At 35.7% G+C, this 15,152-nt stretch overlaps 1 protein-coding gene across 4 annotated transcripts in view; it reads right to left on the bottom strand.

The window, feature by feature from the left end:
* Nucleotides 1–7,729, bottom strand: part of LOC143224834 (tropomodulin-like) — a 31,376-nt gene extending 23,647 nt beyond the window's left edge. For 2 of the 4 annotated variants that reach the window (XR_013013463.1, XM_076453190.1), the window contains exons 1-2: nt 7,592–7,729; nt 4,748–4,914 (exon numbers count right to left, since the gene is read on the bottom strand). Coding sequence is in view for 2 of the 4 variants with exons in the window: in XM_076453190.1 (XP_076309305.1) it covers nt 4,748–4,867 (120 nt within the window). In the remaining 2 variants the exon portion in view is untranslated. Of the gene's footprint in view, nt 1–4,747; nt 4,915–7,513 lie in introns of all 4 variants that reach the window. The other 2 variants (XR_013013462.1, XM_076453189.1) reach the window with 2 other exon arrangements.
* Between the last annotated feature and the right edge of the window lie 7,423 nt (nt 7,730–15,152).

Here is a 15,152-nt window from a genome sequence, read left to right as displayed (position 1 = left end):
GACACGGAGAATATTCAGTGCTCTTGTGCATTTGAACTGTAGCTGCTTTAAGTGTGGTATAAAGGTCAGCTTATGGTCAAAGATAAGCCCCAAGAACTTGGGCTCAGGGACCACTGACAGCTAAACTTCACCAATACGGAGTTCAGGATCAGGGTGGATACCCCGTTGGCAGCAAAAGTGCATGCAAACGGTTTTAGAGAGAAAAATTAAAGCCGTTCACTGTAGTCCACTTCAGTACACAAGGGACAGAATTGTAGTGCCCACTGACCTTTCGAATCCTGTCCCATATGACATTAGAACTGGTGGTAGAAGATATACTAGTTGTGAACTGAATCCAAGATTCCTTCTGGCTTTGACGTCTTACCCACCTACCATGTGCACGGGCCCATTGGAAAGCAATGCGGTTCGAAAGTGTGGGATATCTACGGAAAGTATCCCAGGCCCGTTTTTGAGCCTTCCATGCCAAGTGGCAAGCAGGATTCCACCACGGCCAAGAATATCGTGGAAACGTGTTGAGGTTTTAGGAATACAGTGAGCAGCTGCTTGTATAATACAGTCAGTTACTGCTGCCACACAGTCGTCTATTGATGGCTGATTCATTATGGCAGGATCAAGTTCTGCGAGAGCAGTGAATGTGGACCAGTCTGCCTGATCCAGCTTCCACCGGGGCACGCGGGTAGGTTGGCATCGACAACGGACAGTCTCTCTCAAAAGTATTGGAAAATGATCACTTCCTAGTGGATAATTGTCATCCCTCCATGAAAAATGGGAGAATAATGAAGGGGAGCAAACTGAGAAATCAATAGCGGTAAAGGACTGACCAGGTGCATGAAAATAAGTGGAAAAACCAGTATTGAAAAGAGAAAGATTGTGATCAGAGAGCATACGCTCTACAGAGCAACCCCTCCTATCAATAACAGCACTTCCCCAGAGGGGATGATGTCCATTAAAGTCCCCCAGGATTAGAAATGGAAATGGCAACTGTTCAACGAGAGCATCAAGGTCTGATTGATCACATGTCTCTCCAGGTGACAGGTAGAGAGAACAAACAGTGATGGTATGACCAAAGGAAACACGGATGGCTGGAGAACCCTTCTGTTTACGACCACATCTTTTTTCCTTACTGTTCTTATTCAGAGGAGGTCTATCGACCTCCATGGATCCTGCCCTGGGTCAATTGGGTAGGTCTTTGTTGTTGGAAGGGGATTCCAGTGACTGAGAACGTAAACAAATGATTGTTTTGCATCGTGGGGTTGGAGTAAAAGATGTATCAGAAGAAATGCCTGTATTTGAAACCGAAGGATGTAGATCTTTAGATTTGTTGGACTGTATGGGAGGAACAGAGATGGATGTAGAAGTCGATTCATCAACCTTTTTAACCATGGAGGTCAAAAGGCTTTTCATTTGTTTTGAAAACGATTCTCTTGGAGGTACAGAGAGATCTTTCTGCACCCCCACTCTAGTTGTGGAATGAAAGTAGGAAGGGTGGGAACCATTGCAGTTGACACAACGTGGGTCCGTGTGACATTCATAGGCATCGTGGCCCTGCAAATTAGATAACCTGCCTTGATGGTGGCAGGTGCATGTGGTGATGTAAATGTCAAAACGAGGATATTTGTCAGCAGTGTAACTCCGTCTTTGTGAGTGGAGATGCGCCTCACTGCAGAAACTCCTTGAGTGGAGAGACTAGCGAGAATCTCTGACTCGTGGATGTTCTTCAAATCCCTCTCAAAAATAACTCCTCGTGATTAATTCAAGGTAGCATGAGGGGTAACCTCAATAGGTACATCCCCAATTGCCTTTGAATTCAAGAGGAGTTCAGTGTTGGGATGTGGATGTTTCAACCAATATGTCTCCAGATCGAAGCTTCTTTACTAACTTTGGAGAGCCAGCAAGTCCCTCTAGTCTTTTCTGAATAAAAAAGGGAATGTAATATAAGAAAATGGGGTACAGGTGTTACAGTTGTTGAAGATTGCTGCTTGGAGTCTCCAAGACGTGGTCGTTTACCTGTTGACTGTTTTTTCACTATTTTATTTAAATTTTTTTGTTTGTGGATTCATAGGAAAAAAAGGAAAATTTCGGTACCCACTGACCCCACCCACCATGAAGCCCTACGAGGGGACACACTATAATGTCATGCAAGGACATTGCAGCAACCCAAACTCCAGCATCACACACAATGTCCATAACACCCGTTGAGAACTTCCAACATTGGTACTTGGTTCACTCTAGCTCAAGTGGACCAGCCAATTGACCCAAGGGGGGCCACCCAAAGGCCGCCCGTCTACAGGAATTCAAGGCCAAAGTGGTGTGTTAGGGTTGGACCCCTCAACCACCAGGATCCTCTCCTCCCCTTCACGGGTCACCACGCACAGCAAACACTTGAGTGGATGTTTAGATCTCAGAGGAGGTAAACTGAAAGAACAGAACCTTCCCTGGGAGGTCCCCTCACCACGTACAGGAATCCACTCCGAGGGGCTATGTCACTGAGGTAAATCAAAAAGAGCTAAGGCCAAAAGACTGAGTCCTACAATACTCCACTTGTGACATTATTCCAGTGTGACTAAACTCCATTTGTAACAACTCTTAGCTTTCTTCCATCCAGTCACTTTTCTACCCAATCCTCTATCTTATCCTCCAAACCTACAGAGAATTTTTTACAAGCATTTTTACAATGCTCTTTCAAATGTTTTCTGAAAATCTAGATATATTAATCAGTGATGACAAGAAAACCCACTTGTAGAGAAAAATATATGTAAAAATGGCTGGTTTTGGTTGAGAAAATTTTGTATGTAGAGGAGCAAACAATGTTTCGACCTTCTTCGGTCATTGTCAGGTTCACAAAGAAAGAAAGAGGTAACTGACCGACAGCTAACCATGTTTGAAGGGGGTTGTGTAACTGAGTGCAGGAATGTAGAGGGTGTGCTTAGATGTTTGATTATATTTATTAATATAGGAATAAAAATCACCCATACTGGACTATACATTCCTTGGGACTCAGCACATGAAATAATACAAAAACTCAACATACTAAGTAACCAAATAAACACAGCCATAAAACCATGCTCACCAGATAAAATGAACAATAAATTAGACAAAATAAAACAATACTTCATCAACATCAATAAGTTTCCTCCACAAACCGTAGAAAAACATTATACGCACACACCTAGACAGAAAGCAAAACCAACTAACAAAAGTAAATATATCCCATGATTTAAAAAAAATCACGAAACCATATACTGCTGTATACCATATATTCCCTAGATCAGCAGAAAAATAACCAATATTTGGAAAAACTAGTGACAAAATATAACATTTCACTTAATACCAAATTTATTCAAAAACCAGGCACAAAACTGAGGTCTGTACAATGTAAAAACTACACTGACAAACACCATACCAACATTGTTTATAAAATACAATGTGATAACTGCAACAACTTCTATATTGGAGAAACAAGTAGAAAAATGGAAACCAGATTCAAAGAACATAAAAAGTCACCTTCACACGTTTTCAAACACTGCAAGTCAAATAAACGCAACATAACCATAGAAAACACTCAAATACTAAATAAAGAAACAAACATAAACAAATGAAAAATTAAAGAAGCCTTTCTTATACAACTCAAGCACAAAATAAACCAATACAAAAGAACACCTTTATACCTATATTAATAATCAAACATCTGAGCATGCCCTCTACATTCCTATACTCAGTTACACAACCCACTTCAAACATGTGGTCAGCTAGCAGCCAGTTACCTCTTTCTTTCTTTGTGAACCTGACGATGACTGAAGAAGGTCGAAACATTGTTTGCTCCTCCACATAAAAAATTTTCTCAACCCAAACCAGCCATTTTTACATAAATATTTTTCTAGATATATTATGTTACACCCTTACCCACATTACATAAGCAGTAACATTTTCAGAGAATGTCAAAATATTTGTAAGAGAAGATTTTTCCTTGGTGAAACCATACTGAATAACAAATAAAATTCTAAACTTTGTTCAAAGCATCTTTTAACAGAGTTTACAAACCTTTTCTTGCAAGACTGATTGGTCTAAAATTATTGGGAGAATTTTTATCACCTCTCTCACATTAGCTAACTTCATATTCTCTGGTACCTGCCCAATGTTTAAGAAATGAAAAAAAAAACTTAGTAGCTCATATATCCAATTTTTAACCTCCCTAAAAACCCTTGGAGAGATATTATCTGGTTTAGGAGCCTTATTGTTTTGTTAAACTTCTCAGTTTGTTCTTATTGAATCTTAAACTAATATAACAAGTTACTTTCAGGCTAACTTCTGTTAATTTAAATAATTTATACAAACATCTATCACGTCAAATTAAAAAAATCAAGAAAAAATTACACTTCATGAAGTTTCTTATTTCTACTTGTTATAGTTACTACAGCCTACTGCTAAAGGCTTTCCTATATTCTGAACTTCTTCAAGAACTAAAATGATTTAAAAGTACAGAACATACCAACACATAATGTTTCATTTACAAGACCAAAAACAAATATCACATACTTTTTAATATTTGTTTCTTGAGTTTGTGTAGAAAAACTGGATTAAATGCCTCAATCGAACATATTCAAACAAAATGTTGAGCCTAAAACTTACTTATTACTCAATATATTTTCCTACTAAATGATTGTTTAAGTATGCGTCCACACATTGTATGGTTCTCTGGTAAAATATCTAAAATACATAATAAAACATTTTACAGAAACTAACTCACATCAGGATCTACTTCATTGCTCAGTTGTTCTATTTCTTCAGGGCTTAGTTTGGCCAAGAGGTCATCTATGTCAAATTCGTCATATTCCTTAAGATCTTTTCCATACAATTTGGAAGTCATTTTGCTTCAGTAGTAATGTTGAAGAAATACGGATAGTTTTTCCTAACCTGTAGTCCATAAAGAAAACACTGATCTCATTAAACTTTACTCAAATAATAACAGTTTAGCTAACCCTAAAACAATTTCTTTACTTTGGTCATCAAGTGTTTTCCCATATTTTATTTTTTCTGCATTAAGTTTACCCTGACCTTCACCACTATATAGCTTTAAATTTGAGTTTGTAATCCATGCAGACAAGCTCACCCCTACCCTATTTCAATGCAAACCATTCAGAAAGCATCATTTTCCCAACAATCTGATTCCACAAGTACACACAACCAATCTATTCCTCCTGGTACATTAACTAAGCTTAGCAATAACAAGTATTACTTGTGGTCTGATCAAACTGGGATTTTGGAAAACATTTCAGATTGTTTGTAACAGCTGAATAAATACATGAACTGGGCTCACAAACATTTAAAAGAAAAACTGTGAACTCCCACATGGCATTAACATTGGCTAAACAGCCATAGAAGTAGAAACTGTCAAGAACATTAATAAACTAGCAGATACATGTTGGTGCATACATAGAACTTGGAGAATAGAAACCACAAAGTATGCAGTAAAAATTGGCACTGATAAACAGCTCAGAAATAGGGCATTCAAAATAGCATTTTTTTTTAATACAGTATGCATTAATACAAATAAGAAAATATGAAATGGTGAAATTGTGCAATGCACAAGATAAACTGTATAAAATTCTAAATTTTTTTTAAATGTATTTTATGGCACTTATTTTTTTCCACCTGACAAGTAAGGTAATTAATTTGAAATTATACTCCTTATGGTTTGGTTTGAATTTTGTGCAAAGCTATATGAGGGCTATCTTTGCTAACTGTCATTAATTTACAGATTAAAAACTAGGAGGAAGGTAGCTAGTCACCAACCACTGCCAACTCTTGGGCCACTATTTACAAATAAATATTGGGATTGACTATTACATTATAATACCCCACAGCTGAAAGGGCACCCATGTTTGGTAAGATGGGGATTTGAACTTGTAACCCACAGATTGCAACTCAAGCACCCTAACCACCTGGCCACACCATACTCAACTTCATATGTCAGCTCTTGCAACTAAAATTAACAAGTCTGTAAATATGTGTTGTTGGGAACATCAGTCAAACAACCACCTCACAAAATATAAAAAACATGTGACTGGATCATTAAAAGATTCAAATAATTAAGAGCTATCACAGCATAGTACATTAACATACTTAGGTAAATAGTAGCAAAATACAGGACAAAGCATAAAATTACTATTAAACTTATTTATAAATATCCTGAAGATAAACACCTGTAACCAGATTAATAAGAGTACAGAACAGGAGAATATATTCAACATTTCAGAAGTAATTGCACGTTGAAGGAATAAGAACACTAAAACAAATGGTGAGTTTATTTTTGAAAGACCAAGTATAGAACTGAAAATGTAGGTAGAATATTGTTAAACATTTTACAAGTTTAAAAGATCATCAAAGATATCAATAAGTTGTGCAATGGGTCCCATAATTTACTGAAAAATGAGTATCGGAGTTCCAGGTACAGAATTGTTTTCACTGGACAATATAATAATTAGGATTTGGAGCTGTAAGGTGACTAAATAATTTGTCATGTTGTGTACAAAGGTTTAATAACCTTTTTTGTTCCTATATTTAACATTCCTGTACATAGAACTATTTACTCTTTTCAATGAATCAAAAAATGTTATGATGGCATTAAATCAACATTTTACAAATATCTGAAAGAATAATTTGATTTTATGCTGCAAGAAATAAATTGTTAACTATTAAAATCTGACAGAAAAATAGAAAATGTCAACATTCTCTAATGAAATTGCTTAAGCAAACTATACTTCAAATATTAATCTGGTTACTGCCTAGTGTTTTTACGCACCATACACAAGTTTTCTTCAGTTATAATTTGTTTCTATTATAATATTCTTAAAAAAAAACAAAAAATACAGTAAATACAACTTGAGAGGACACAAATTTACAACAGATAAAGTTTCAGTTTGGGATTTTTATAACAGAGTAGCCTGGTTTATGGAATGAGTTGCTCTTGGCAGTAATAGAGGTCAGTACTTCACAAGAGTTTAAAAGAATTATCAATTAATTCCTACAAAAAAAACGACTGACATATTTAAATATTTATTTTTTCTCAAGAGTAAGTGTGCAGAGTCAACCTTGAATGACCAAATTATCTCCAATTTAAAGTACTGTCTCGTGGTATGAAAATTTGCTTTCCGTAAATCAAGTTGTTTTTTCTTAAATCAATTTGCGGCAAAACATCAATTTTCACCACTTTTCTTTCAAAGTTCCTCCCACTATAACACCTATTAGTGACTCAACTCTGTTTGTGAGCAAAAAGAAAACGTCCTTACACATATTATAAACATAATTAATAATTATATATTCTATATCTACTTCTTAATTTGATATTACTGTATTCTGTAAGTATAGTAATACACCTCATAATGGTTATCGTGCAAAACGTCCTACAGTTAAGTGCACTAGTCTGTTAGTGTTATAAAATTATACAAATTTATTGTATATAGTCTCAAAGATAAGACAAAAAATACAGTGTAGGGCATTACATAATACTCACTAAGACAAATGAAACAAATCTTTTCAATCTGGCCTACTTCTCATCAAATCTTTAGTTTCAATTCCACCTACCACTCACCAAATATTTTGAAGTAAACGAACCACACCTCAATCACTCGCACGGTTTACACCACCTCTCACTCCCAGCTGAAACCTAATTCTACACTCATGTACTCAAACTTGTTCTCCGTCGTTAAAAGAGGTCACTAATTTTGTCCTGAGTTTGTTAATTTGCCAAACGGAGTGTAATGAACGTTGAACAGATAAAAAATATTTTATTTTGTGAATTTTGTAGTTGTTCAAGAAATTTAAAGACGTCGTTTGTTTACTTTCTTATTTAAATAGTTTTGCTTTTCCCACTTACAAAAAGAGGAAAAACTATTTACACCTAATTATTAACTTTAAATTATATCAGCGCCTTTTTTAAAAAAAATAATTATCAGTGTCATTTATAGTACAGAAAAGTCATTACAAAGTATTGTGGTTTTTAAAATATAACTTGTGAAAAAAATATGAAAGTCATTCCTTGGAAAGACCAAGCTCGCCCTTTCAACTGTAGAAGTGTTATTATGTTGTAGTCAATCCCACTATTCGTAAGTAAAAGAGAAGCCCAAGAGTTGGCAGTGAGTGGTGATGACTAGCTGCCTTCCCTCTTGTTTCACACTGCTAAATTACGGACGGCTAGCGCAGATAGCTCTCGAGTTGCTTTGCGCAAAATTCAAATCGAACCAAACCCTTTTAATGTACTTTTTGCTAATAAAATATTTGAACCTAATTTTAATATATATTTTATTAGTTAAAATACAAGTAAGTACTAAATAACTTATTAAATATTTATCAGTGTATTTTAAAATATGTATCTCGTCAGTTAAATCACTGCTTCACTTATTAAAAAACGTAGAATGTACTCAAAAACCCATATTTATTAAAGGAAATGTTGACTTGTTTTGGGTTTTGTTTGTTATTAAGCACAAAATTACACAAATGGCAATCTTTGCTCTGCCCACAATGGGTATCAAATTCTGGGTATTTTATAGCTTTATAAGACCGCATACATACCGCTGTGCCACTGAGAGACAGAAACGTGGTTGGCAATAGATTAGAAAACTCTCCCTTAAGGTACTAATTTAAAAAAATGTAACAGTTTAATGTACTTATTAATATTTCCCCTTTTTTTCATGGATATCACTGGAGATAAACCATAGTATACAGCTTTTCAAAACATTTGTAGTTTATATTCAAAATATAAATAATATTAATTGACAACTATTATAAGTGGAGAAGGCAAATTAAAAGTCTGAGACAGTGTTTGTTTAATTAGCCAAAAAAAGCGAATGAATGTGCCCCACAGGCGTACCCATTATGACTGGAGTCTAGGCAATGCCTTAGGGCAGGGATGGGCAACTTATTTTTCATAGTGACCACAACTGTGGCTAATGAAAACAACGTTAGCTACACTATTCAAATAAAAAATTAAAAGATATTAGTTTAATCAAAATAATTGCATTGCAACTAACCTTCGATGTGGAAATTGATGGCGGTTTTCATCAACAAGTTTTGCGAACAAGGGAAAACAGATTTCTTCCGTAACGTTTACGGTCTCGCTGTGCCAGATGGTTAGGGCGCCCAACATATAATCTGAGGGTTGCGGGTTCGAATCCCCGTCACACCAAACACGCTCGCTCTTTCAGCCGTGGGGGCGTTATAATATGACGGTCAATCCCACTATTCGTTAGCAAAAGAGTAGCCCAAGTGTTGGCTATGGGTGGCGATGACTAACTGCCTTCCCTCTAGTCTTACATTGCTAAATTAGGGATGGCTAGCACAGATAGACCTCGTGTAGCTTTGCGCCTAAATTTAAAAATTAAACAAAATAAAAATAAATAAATAATATCTATAATCAATTTATGTCGGTAAACCGAGACCTGTATCTAGACTTGAGAAAATCTAGAGTAGAAAATGTTGACTCACGCACCCATGTGGATAAAAACATGGAAAGTAATTTTGAAATTGTTATCTTTAAATTTGGAAGACTCTCATTTATCAGAATAGCGAGCCACACCTCTGTGATAGAGCATTTTTGCTTACCTTTTACGTGTTCTACACTTTGCAGGGTAAGTACCTCGTCTTCAAATCCACACTTATCCAAAGACGAAAAAGATGTAATTTCCTTACTGAAATTTCCTAAGTCAAATTGAAATGGATCATGCAAAATTTCAAATTTTTAAATTCGAAGAAACGTGATTCAAATTTTTGAAATAGATTTTCGATCCAGTTTATATAGAGATCATCTTTAGCATAAGAGAAATCAGTCCTTATTATTTTCTTGAAAACTATTCAACTTTGAAAAATGTGTCAAATCGTTCTTTTGTAATTGTTCTGCAAAGATATTTATTTTTAACTGAAATTTATGAATGTGATCGCTAGCTTGTTATGTTACCTATTCCCTGAAGCTTCGTATTCAAATGATTCAAGTGAGCCATGATGTCGCACATAAAGTGCAAATCACACTGCCATGACAAAGTTTCAATTTCAGGGAAATTTTCAATCTTACCCTTTTCAACAATATACTCTTTTATTTGAGAAAATAAGGAAGTAAATCGTTCCAAGACTTTTCCTCTACTATACCATCTTACATTTGCAAAATCTGTAAGATCATCAAAAGTACAGTCACTGCTTTTCTTCAAAAACTCGACAAACTGTCGATAGATAAGAGAGCTTCCACTTCTAATATAATTCACAATTTTTACAACAATGTCCATCAAATTTTTAAATTCATCACTTTTAGACATCTGAGCACATAAATTTTTCTGATGTAAAATGCAATCGAAAGATGACAGCGTGGACGTCACATTATTTTCAATTAAATGCTGCTTGAAAAGAGAAACAAATCCTAATTTCGCCCCAGTCATGGCAGAGCACCGTCTGTTGTGACAGAAACCAGTTTTTTTTAATATCCAGATTGAATTTTTTTTGTCATTTCAAGAAATTTTTCAAAGATGTTTTTCCACATATTTGATCTCGTAATCTACAAAGGCCAAGCATTTCTTCCCTCACTTGAAGATCTGAAGTTACATTTTGAACCCAAAACATCAACTGTACAGTGTCACTAACATCTGTTGACTCATCTAGTGCCAAAGAAAAATACAAATATTCTTTTAGTGGTTCAAGCAACTGGTTTTCTATGTCTTTCACTAACTCTAGCATTTTGCGGACATTTGTTCTTTGACTTAATTGCAAATTATTTATGTTTTGAAGAATATCATCTTTTATTTTTGAATCACAATTCTCCAACAGAGATTCAATGACCACAATCAATATTTCTTTTACTAGTTCAGCATCAGAATTTTGTTTTTGAGCTAGAATCCAAGCTACTTTATAGCTAGCTAACGAAACTAGTTCTGTCGATGATAAAAGTCTTTTTAGGCTTCCATTTCGTTCATGAAGTTGTGCTTTCAGATGGCTAAATTCATTCATACGGTTTTTTGTTATTAACTGGAAATTTTACATCAAAATAGTTGTGAAAATTGTTAAAGTGTTGCTTAAAGTTGTATACTTTATTATTCTTAAACACTTTGTTGCACAAAAGACACGCTGGCTTATTATTTACTTCAATCACTGTAAATTTCAACTTCCAACTTTCATTAAATTCTTGTTTCACGTTTTTTCAGTCACGCACCGTTCTCTTTTCTGCAGTAATGCCAGAATCAATTAAATTGTCTTTATTTTCTGAATGTTCACCATCAACTGGATTCTTTCGTTTTCGAATTACCCACTTATCCATAATATAGAATTTAAAACCTGTCTAAGACGGAAACTGCATAATAGGACGGAAACCTGTACAAACCGGAAATATCAAACTTTGCAGCATTATCTTAAGATTTTTCTCATAAAAGGCCCTCTATATGGCGGAACCTGCGTAACGCAGACGAAAAACTATCTTTCACCAAGCTCATCTATCAACAAGTGGGATTAGAACCTGAGTAAGGCGGAAAACATGTTTTTGATTAAATATTAATTTCTTATTTAATTAATAATTTCTTTAAATATTAGTAAATGCTTGTTTAATTTATAATTTGTTTAAATATTAATAAATCATCGGACATTTTCTTACAGTAAGTATTGGTTAAATATATTCTGTTTTTTATCTCCCGTCATTATTTTAGCAGTTAAATTAGATTCATGATTTGTAGAAATATATTTATCTTTTAAGTGCAGATATCTACTCTTAAAATAATTCTCACGAAAAAGAATAAATTCCTATCTTCCCTAATTTTAAAATTTGGGGGAAATTTGCTTCATACCCTCATTTAAAAAAAAAAAAAAAGCTGCTAAATACCCTCATTTTTTTAAAACGTTGTGACGAATCTAGTGAAATCCAAACTCTGATTGAGAAAATTGATGCAAATGATTCTGTTTGTTTGTTTTTTGAATTTCGCGCAAAGCTACTCGAGGGCTACCTGCGCTAGCCATCCCTAATTTAGCAGTGTAAGACTAGAGGGGAGGCAGCTAGTCATCACCACCCACCGCCAACTCTTGGGCTACTCTTTTACCAACGAATAGTGAGACTGACCATAACATTATGACACCCCACGGCTGAAAGGCCGAGCATGTTTAGTGGGAGGGGGCTTCGAACCCGTGACCCTCAGATTTCGAGTCGAACGCTTTAACCCACCTGGTCATGCCAGGCCTAGATGATTCTGTAAACGCAGAAAGTTTTGTGAACGTTGACAAGATTTTGTGTACTTATGTATATTTTGAATGTCTATTTTTGTACTTATTCTAATAAATATAGCATATATAGTACAATAACTTTATTCACAAACGTCTTATTTCCCTTGAGTCAAGCAAGTATAGCGTTCTGCTAAAAAATTATATATAATTAAGGAAATGCAAGTTTAGTGTTAAGCCGGAACTATTGCGCCATCTTTCGGGAATATGGTTCGTAAAACTCACAAGCAAACCCAAACTAACGTGGCAGGGGTTTAGTTTAGAGAGAGAGAAATCTGAAGGATTCTCTCTCCAACTGGGGTGTTCAGGAACATTGTTGTTCATCTTCGTTCCCTTTCGTGAAAGATTATTGAAATTAGCAGGGTTTTTTTTTGTTTTTCTTTTATTTTGATTCTTTTTAGGGTGAAGGAGTGAGATTAGTCATAATATTGATGAGCAAGACAAAGGTAGCACCGGAGATACCAGCCAGACCAGATCCCGAAAAGTAAATATGAACATGAACATAAACGCGAAACGACCCGATTCAGGGCATGGCAATAAAGTTACCTTGTCTGGGATCTAAAGATCCAATGCCTAATGTTTGGCTGTGGGGGGAAACGGGAGTGCCCCGAGAAAACCCACTTTTACAGGACAGGCGCCCAAAGACTTACTTGTCCTGTGCCCGAGACCCGAAAAAGAAACACATAATATATACGTAAGGTTTGTTCTTTATATACTTTGTTGTGTGATTTGTAATTGCTGAAATATGTTGTATGGTGAAATATATTTAGTTGGTGCACTGGCTAATTTACAGAGTGGTTTGTTTGTTTGTGAATTTCGCACGCCTTAACACGCTTGGCCATGCCGGGCCAATTTACAGAGTAATGCAGTTAGTTTGTTTCTGTGTTCTGCTTTTAAATAATATTTGTGTGGCATTTCTCGAGGGCTATCTGTGCTAGCCGTTCCTAATTTAGCAGTGTAAGACTAGAGGGAAGGCAGCTAGTCATCACCACCCACTGCCAACTCTTGGGCTACTCTTTTACTCACGAATAGTGGGATTGACCGTCGCATTATAACGCCCCCACTGCTGAAAGGGCAAGCATGTTTGGCGCGACGGGGATGCAAACCCGCGACCCTAAGATTAGGAATCGCACGCCTTAACACGCTTGGCCATGCCGAGCCAATTTACAGAGTGATGCAGTTAGTTTGTTTCTGTGTTCTGCTTTTAAATAATATTTGTATGGCATTTCTGTTAGTCTGTTTATAAGAGTTGATAAGTTACTAATTTGGTGTATATGGTTTACGGGAGTGTATGGTGGAAGTCTGTATGCTGCTCTTTGTATTTTGTTTTGTTGTATTTGGATTTTTTGAAGTGTGTTATTTGACATATATGTGACTTGACATCCATACTCTATTAACGGACGGATTTAACCCTTATATATTTGAATAATGGCCTTTGGTGAGCAGTTTGAGTGTTTGCTGGTTAGAGTCATGAAATGTGAAATGCGTTTTCTGATTGATGAGTGTATGTTGTTAACATATTTTTTTTCATGTTAGTCTTGTGTCAAAAGTGATGCCAAGGAATGTGATATGTTTGGTCATGTTAATGGGCGTATTTCCTAGTGAGAATTTTACTTTCTCTAGAGTTTTTCCCTGTCTTTTTAGTTTCCTGTAAAAGGTGATTACTTGTGTTTTGGTTGGATTTAAAACTACTCTCCACATGTTACTCCAGTTTGAGACATTGTTTAGTGATTCTTGAACGCGAGACATAGCCATTACTGGGTTTCTTGAGGTACTCCAGATAGCAATGTCGTCTGCGTATTGCGAATTATGAGTGTATGTTAAACTGGGGAAAGGTATATCGCTGACAAAAATAATATACAGTAGTGGATAAAGGCCTGATCCTTGGGGCATTCCTGCAGTTATTTTGAAAAATTTGGATATAGTTTTATTGACTTTTACTTGTGCTGTTCTATCTGTTAGGAAGTTTGATATCTATTTAATAATAGTAAGATTTATTTTCAAATGTGTTAATTTGTACTTGATGGCATTGTGCCATACGCTATCAAATGCTTTTTTGACATCTAAAAATACACCTATTGTTACCTGATTGTTATTAAAAGCTTTGTAGACTGATTCGGTGAGTTGTGTGAGGTGATCTATTGTTTGTCAGTTTTTTCTGAAGGCATTTTGAGATTCCGGAAGGATATTATTTATTTCACAGAAGTGAAGAAGACGATTTGAGATAATTTTCTCCATCAGTTTGCCAAGGCAACTTAACAGACTGATGAGATGGAAATTATCCGAATTTTTCCTGTTTGCTTGTTTCTTTGGAATCGTGGTGATGATGGTTTTTTTCCATGTGTCGGGGTAGTAACCAGTTGTTAGTGAGATGTTCATGAGGTGTTGTAATAGGAAAGTAGAGCCTTTTTTGAGAATAATGTTTGGTACTTGGTCGTGTCCGGGGGAAGTGTTTTTCAAGTTTTTAATGTTAATTTTGAGTTCTGTGATGGTCATTTTCTTGTTGATTAAACTTTAGTATCTTTCTAATGTCTCGCCAGGGAATTGTGGTATGAATGAATATTGATTTGTGTTTATGAAGTTGTTGGTGTTGTGTGTTAAAGTCGACTGAATTTAAGTCGCTGAATGAGGATTCGTAGTAGTCGGCTAATAGGTCGGCTTCCTCCGAGTCCATCCTTACGATTATGTTGTTGTGTGTGATGTGTTGAAGCAAGTAATTTGTGTTTTTGTTGGAAGCAGGGACGCAGATCCTGGGGAGATGGGGGATACATCCCCCTTCATTTTAGGTTGGGGGTATGGTGCATACAATCATCCCCCCCCCTACAGTTTGGTCTGTTGAATTATTTTATTGCATCACAGGCCTACAAATTGTGTGTTTGTTCTTGTGATTCTCGTGTTCTTACCAATCG

The sequence above is a fragment of the Tachypleus tridentatus genome, chromosome 9 (assembly GCF_004210375.1).
Source record: "Tachypleus tridentatus isolate NWPU-2018 chromosome 9, ASM421037v1, whole genome shotgun sequence".
Classification (NCBI taxonomy): Eukaryota; Metazoa; Arthropoda; class Merostomata; order Xiphosura; family Limulidae; genus Tachypleus; species Tachypleus tridentatus.
Note: the sequence above shows the minus strand (reverse complement) of the source record. Positions and strands in the feature narration are given on the sequence as shown.